This window comes from Poromitra crassiceps (assembly GCF_964638095.1).
Source record: "Poromitra crassiceps genome assembly, chromosome: 19".
Taxonomy (NCBI): Eukaryota; Metazoa; Chordata; class Actinopteri; order Beryciformes; family Melamphaidae; genus Poromitra; species Poromitra crassiceps.
Window position 1 is genome coordinate 24,551,278 of NC_139646.1, and position 7,765 is coordinate 24,559,042.

General features: G+C 39.7%; 1 protein-coding gene across 1 annotated transcript; it reads left to right on the forward strand.

The window, feature by feature from the left end:
- Positions 1–527: 527 nt before the first annotated feature.
- On the forward strand, positions 528–5,903 carry LOC310793980 (uncharacterized protein; the record flags this gene model as incomplete). The annotated part of the gene is made up of 7 exons (XM_083655860.1): positions 528–711; positions 1,833–1,955; positions 2,090–2,251; positions 3,611–3,703; positions 3,812–3,951; positions 4,140–4,240; positions 4,354–5,903. 7 exons carry the CDS (start codon positions 528–530, stop codon positions 4,499–4,501), a joined length of 951 nt encoding a protein of 316 aa, XP_083511986.1. The 3' UTR covers positions 4,502–5,903.
- Between the last annotated feature and the right edge of the window lie 1,862 nt (positions 5,904–7,765).

Genomic DNA, 7,765 nt, shown 5'->3' on the forward strand with positions numbered 1-7,765 from the left:
GAATTAGGAAGCCATTTTAGTTAGGTGTTGTATTTGTAATATTTTTATATGACTGGTATTTTAGATAGGTAGGAAGCCATTTTTAGTTAGGTGTTTGTATTTGGAATCATATGTTTATTTGCACTATCTATGTCTTAACTTGTACATGTGTGTTTTATGTTCTATGTCTTTACGTTTTATGGTGTGCTGACTGTGCACAATGTGTCTCGGGAAGAGAAGCCAAAGGAAAATTTCCACCATGGTGGACAATAAAGTATCATATCATATCATATCATATCATATCATATCATATCATATCATAGATCTAGGAGGAACAAGGAGAAATCACTTGTTCCTATAATACCACTTCTTCTTTGTCTGCACTTCCCTTTTCGTGCAGACTGTCAGTCTGTCTGCCTCACACACCTTATATAGGCCTACAGTGAAATACTGAATGATTAGAGGTGGAGTAAAGAACATCTAAGACAAGTCAAGTGACAAAAAACATATTTTATTGGACAATAATAGCAAGAGAATAGGTGTACATTATGTCAGACGAGCTGTACAGTGAGCTGGACTTCATCAAGACGGTCCACTTTGACCAGGACGAGAAGGAGGAAAGGACGGTGGACATCTATGTGAGCGCAGGCAGCCTGACAGTGTATGACAATCCCTGGGTGGAGGAGAGATCACTTCCAAATATACCAAGCTCTGCAAGGAATCAGCACCCAGGTGAGGCAGGGCCGCAGCCAGCATGAGATTACAACATACTGTGCAGTGTGCACGTGATGTGAGCACCTATAGTCTTTCTTCTACACACAGGAGTTTGAGATTTTTCCATTAGTATTTATTATTATAAATAGTTATGGCAATCGTTTATTCAGAGTGTCTATTTGCACCTGCAGGTGAGAAGAGACACCGTAGCTACTTGGCTATTTACACCCAAGCAGACCAATGGAGAGACAGCTCTGATCTCTGTAGTCCGCGTTGTCTTTATACATCCATGGTAGTCCGATCCAGTGCTGCCATTTCAGCAAAAGCCAAGGTATGGCAAGGGGTTATCAAATATTCACTTGGCGTATTGTTTATTGTTTCTTTTTTGCTGAATTAAATAAAGTGAAAAAAATTGTATGGCAAGGGACGAGGTGGGGGGTCAGGGGGTTCACCCAAATAATCACATGGGCTGGGTCCACCCTGGGTGTAAATATTCACATTGGCTTTCCACCCCGGGTGCAAATAGCATTGTTGTCTAAGGACACCTGGGTGCTAATAGCATCTGCCTTTTGTTGTTGTTGTTGTTGTTGGTGGTGTTGTTGTTGTTGTTGTTGTTGTTGTTGTTGTTGTTGTTATTATTATTATTATTTTATACATTTTTAATTTACTGTCAAAATATACAAAAATTCTCTGCCAATTTTTATTTTTATTTTTTAGCCTACATATGAACAAAAGAGGAACATTAAAAACATTTCATGTATAGGTCCATTCTTACTTTATTTTCATCGGTTTTAAAAGTAGACAAGATAGTTTTAGTTCAGTTTTACTATTATTACTAATTTAATCTGTTTTATTTGCAGTTTCTAAACCTACTTACCATCTTATTTTTAGTTTAAGTTGACAGTAATAACCTCTCTCTCTCTCACACACACACACACACACACACACACACACACACACACACACACACACACACACACACACACACACACACACACACACACACACACACACCCACACACACACACACACACACACACACACACACACACACACACACACACACACACACACACACACACACACACACACACACTCAACCTCTCTTTAATGTCTCTGATGTCACTTAATTTTCAAAGCACCCACAGTCAGTCCAGTCACTCTAAGTTCAGAGAAGAGGAATCCTTTCCGAGCTGCTGCAGTGTTTCTGGGGCTGCTGTGTCTTCTCCTCCTGGCTGGGATCATCGGCCTAGGAGTGCAATGTGAGTTTTCCCTCATTCAGTTTGCTGATGTCTCCATGTGCTGCATGCCGAATTGAGGACGGTTCTACATGCTATTTTTGAATAAACAAATGAGAATCTTTAATTACCCTTTGTTGTTCACGTCGGTACAACAGCCACTCAAGATCAAACCAGCTGGAGCGAGGAGAGAAACCAGCTGTGGATGAACAACGCCAACCTGACTGAGGAGAGAGAGCAGCTCCACTCGGAGAAAGACCAGTTAGAAGCCAGTCATTGTAAGCTCATAAAAAGAGATGAATTGCTGGAGAAGCTTTGTAGTGAGTGAAATAGCAACACTTTTACATACATCTCTGTTCTCAACATTTTCATCTGCATCCAAATTGAGATATTTAGTAGAATTCCTGTGTTAATTCAATGTGATAACATCAAGAGGTGGAAAGTACTCAAGTATTTTTTTGTACTTTTAAAGTATTTTTTAGAATGCTACACTTTTACTCTTGCTTGCTTAATTTAAATGAGATATTCTACTTGATATGACTTTTTCTTTTGAATAGAATGAATAGAATAGAATTTGAATAGAATTTTGAATAGAATTTAAAGTAGCAGTAAAAACAGTACACAGGTTAAAAACGCCAACAGGGGCGGCCTTCAGCTACTGTTTAGGGCTTTGATGGACAAGGGGACAAAAGAGTTCTTAAAACAGTTTTAACCTGCATGTGGGGACCCTGTAGCGCCTGCCAGAGGGGAGGAGCTGGTACTCGTGGTGGAGCACATGGGTAGGATTTTTTGAGCCTGTCGGATGATTGTTTTTTCAAAGACAGCCTGGAGTGAGGGGTGCTGTCTGACACCCATGATTTTCATGGCCCTCTGTGTTAGCTGAGTGATTTGGGCTTTCAGCTGCACACTGAGGTTGCCGAACCAGGCTGAAATGCCGTACCGCAGGATGCTCTCCACTATGGCATGGTAGAAGAGCAGCAGCACCTTCTGGCTCACGCCAAACACCCTCAGCCTGCGAAGGAAGTGCAGCCGCTGTTGGACCTGGCTGCATACACTCCATACAGTCCAGTTAGACTGTCTGTCTGTCTATGCCTGTTACTATGAGACAACACAGTTACTAATGTTACTATGATACAACACAGTTACTATGTTACTATGATACAACACAGAGTCCAGTTAGACAGAAGGCTATGCAGCTATGCACAGTTAGATGGCAAACCAAGTGTTTATATAGTTAGAATTTACAGAAAAGATTAAAAAATGTTCTATATCAGACAAATTAATCACTGTATTAGTCATTTAAACAAACAGTGCCACATACACGGTCACATCCATCTATAGTAAAAAGCAATAGAAGCATTCATATTTAACAACCAGTTTGCTACAACGTCTAGTCTGACTCACTGGACGCAGGCTGGGGAGATAAGCTCTGCCTAGTCTGACTCACTGGATGCAGGCTGCGGGGATAAGCTCTGCCATTGGCTCCGACCATTTCAGTCGGAGCAAAGGGAAATCCCTTTCCGCTCCCTGTCTGTTGCTCTCAAATGCCTCTGCCGCTGTGAAACAACAATGCTAGCTCGCAAGCTAACAACCTACACAGAGAATAATATATAAAGAAAATATGACAAAACATACAGTATATTGTGGTTTGAATGCTGTGTGGTGCCCGGCCGTTATAGACCAGTTACAGACCAGTAACAACAACCTGACCCGAGAGAGAGACCAGTTACAGACCAGTAACAACATCCTAAGAGAGAGTTTATGTACCCAGAGTGAGTAAATCTGTTGGCCAGAATAAGTAAAATTATATCACTAAATTAATGCAGTTCACATATTTGTGTGTGTGTGTTTTACATTCATGTTGTATTGCTTTGTTGCAGCACAAACGGATCATTGTTGGACTAAATTTAACTCTAACTGGTACTACGTCTCCAATGAGAGCAAAAACTGGGAAGAGAGCAGAGAAGACTGTCTGAAGAGAGGAGCTGATCTGATCATCATCAACAGCAGAGAGGAACAGGTGTGTGTGAGTGTGTGTGTGTGTGTGTGTGTGTGTGTGTGTGTGTGTGTGTGTGTGTGTGTGTGTGTGTATGTGTGTGTATGTGTGTGTGTGTGTGTGTGTGTGTGAGAGAGAGAGAGATTAAACCCTCTCCACCATATAACTTCTAACGTCCTATTCACTTAAATCCTCTAACCCTCCACAAACAGGAATTCCTGGTTAGACTAAACAAGAGGCTGTGGATTGGTCTGACAGACAGAAAGGAAGAAGCAACCTGGAGATGGGTGGATGGATCACGTCTGACCACAGCGTAAGATCTGATCAAAAAAAATCTGACTAATTGGTGTGAGATGTCCAGAGTTACTGTAGCTATGGACAATGTCTTCACCACAGGGTTTGACTCCTTGTCCTCCTGTGTTTCAGGTACTGGGGATCGGGGGAGCCTAAAAACTACAGACAGTCACAGGACTGTGCTGAGCTAAAAAAATTTATCGATCACCCTTTGAACAAATGGAATGACCGGCGATGTGACAGAAATAACAGCTGGATCTGTGAGAAGGTGGTGTGTTAATAACCTGACTCTGCCAGATGGGGGCGGTAGTGTGTTAAAGCCCTTTGTTAAATATTTACCTAAATGACTTGGAGCCAAAGGGGTGTTATAGTTGATTTGACAGGAAAACCAAAACTTGCATTGCCATATAAGCACAATATTTTAACTTTTTGTGTTATCAGATTGAGCATAAAAAACAATAGTTTAAGTTTAAGTTGAATTATTTAACTTAAAGAAAGAGATGAAAAAAGAAGAAGCAAAAGAGTGAAATAAGCGTTTTTGGCACAAACATTGTCGCAATACAGCCATGCAGAATATGGGCATATGTAAGTATACAAGTGTAAAACACATTCATTTTAATACAAATGTAGCAATTAGGCCACATCTCAATCAACGCTGAAATATAAGACAAGATCAGAATGAATATCTTTATCTTGAAGTTATGCTCCTTTCAAATTGTAGCTACTGCTACATGATATCAAATGTAATTATTTCAGTTAAAAACTTTTATTAAACCTTTTTAATAAACCTCTATAAGAAAGACATTTGAACTCTAAACCTTTTTCTTTTAATTTGATAATTTCTTTTATGTGTTGTCTCCTGGGACTCATTCAAAGACCTGCAGAATCCTCATAACTTAAGCTACCACCAGTCTTACTATCAGAGCTCATCTGGACCAGTTCACACTCCTAACATAAAATAAGATTTTGAATCTAGGCCTATTTATTAACACATTTACATTAATCTAATATTAACCTAGAATATTAATTAGGATATGAATAGGATACTAAAAAGACGTGATCATGCTGACAGATAGACCACAGAGAGTGAGGTATCACTTCTGAAACAGCCTGTTGAAACAATAGATACTTAGGAACCTTCTTTGATTGCAATTTAAGTTCCACAGCCAACACAGTATTATACATCTTTAAAAAAGCAATGGAGAGTTTGTATCTAATCAGGAAATTGGATTCATACAAAATAAGCAAAGAGCTATTCTGGACACTGTCTACAGGAGTCTTATAGAAAGTGTTTATAGTGTTTAATGTGTACATACATGTTATGAGAATCCAGGGGCTAAGAACAGAAATAGACTGCCCCGAATTACAAACATGGCGAGTAAAATTATTGGAAAAGAGCAGAAACAACTAGGATGTATCTATAAAACACGGGTGGCACGAAAAGCCAGACAAATTGTGTCTGATCCTGTAGCCCCCTTTTGCCAGTTCACAAAACTGCCCTCAGGAAGACATTAGATTCGCTGCAGCAACCAAGAACATCTACAACAAAATCCAATACCAATTCCAAATGCAATAAATCTGTTCTCTTGTTCTCTGTTGCAATTGTGTATTCTGTCATTTCCTGCGTTGTGTATTGTGTATTCTGGTGTTTGTTACATGTATTGTGATGTTCATGTGTGCAAGCAAACCTGTGAAGCCAAAGACACATTTCCACATTGTGTATAACAATAAATTGAATTGAATGCTAGTATTACTTATGTCCGCATGAATTTTGAGCTGAGCTAAGTGCTGCTAGAATCATCTACCCACAATGCTTGTTTAGTGTCTAAAGTGGGGTTATGTGTCAAAAGCGCGTAAATGCAGTTACGCCCTTTTTTTGCAGTAAACAAAACCCAACTTTTCAGTTATGTCATTTTGGCACTGAATAGATCTCACCGCAACCTTTCAATTGATATAGGTTCAAGGTTACTTATGATCATTCCAGAACATGAGGCATGGAAGGGAATGAAATGAGTACTCAGGGTTCTGGTTGGAGAGCATCAATACTGAGAAAAGCTCAAATCACTACTATCAACATTCTACATTATAGAGAGGCATATATATAAGACAGTAAGACACATAGGTGGACAAATGGGCCTGATTGCATCATGCCCTGACATTAACAAGGGCTAATTGAGTCATATAAAAATATTGTCAATTATCAGAGGTGATGTCCAGGCAGAATGACCGCATTTCTCATGTAAATGTGCATAAAGAGTTGGGCTACTTCAAAAAATCTGCTCATGGATAATTTGGAGTAGCTTGGTTTCCACCTCTGAAAGTCAAGTAGCAGTCTTCTCACTCACAGCAGATTGGTGCCTGCATGCTCTGTTGGTCTCCATGTCATCATCACTGGTTGAACCTTTAGGAGAGTTGATAAAAGCCTGTATGATGTGTGACTCTGAGGAGCTGACATGGCCATCTCTGTTTCCTGAGCTAAAGCCATCCAGTGCATGAAGTCAGTGGAGATGAAAGAGATCATCCCCATAGATCACAGTGCTGCCTGTTCTCCTGTCGGAGCTTTAACTCTGCTGTGTTTAACCCAGCTGTGGAAGGAAACAGTCAGATGTATATGCTGACACTGCACTTTTTCTTCCGTTTCATCTCCTGGTTCATCTTCATCAGTGTCTTCCATGATGAGTTCATTTTACTTTCATAAATGGAGAGCTGGGACAATTATGATAATAATAAAGTTTATTTGTAAAATTTATTCGCACATTTTTTTTCAAATAGATCAGAATTTTGACAATCAAATACAACAAACAAATCAGAAAAATAAAAAGTAAATTAAAACAAGACGGCAAGATAAGCACCATAGCGTTGTATCATTACAATGTTGGTAATATGCAAATGAGCAATGTTGACCTTCCCTCCCTGGACAGAAACAGCCTGTTCTTGTAAGGCTCAGAGAGATGCATGACACCACACACAACTTTGAATGGACCTCAAGACAAAAAAACATGTAGACCTTGAAACTATTTAGTGTATAAGTAAAAGTGGACATGATTGATCATGATGAAGTGAAAATAAATAAATTCCAACAACAAACACTTTGAGTACAGAATACAGATGCATCTTACAGAGGCCTTTCAGCTCATATGCTTATTCATACCTGAACAATCTAATTCAAGTCAATATTGCCATCAAACCTCTTTTCTGTGCCTTCACATGTGACTGACACAGACATACAGACAGACAAACAAATATACATACAGATAGAGACAGACAGACAGACAGACAGGCAGACAGACAGACATACAGACACAGACAGACAGACAGACAGACAGACAGACACAGACAGACAGACAGAGCTGTGGAAGTAGACACAACAGTAGGCAAAGAGAAAATTATTTCAGAGAATGTTTTTCTCACAGATCCAGTTTCTTTGTTCCATGCAGGTTAAATCATTCCATTGCTTTGATCCAGGAGATGTGTTCCTATTCTCTACACAGTCTTCCCCAGTTTCCCAGTATGGTCCGTTATTATCAGGCTCCCCAACACCCCA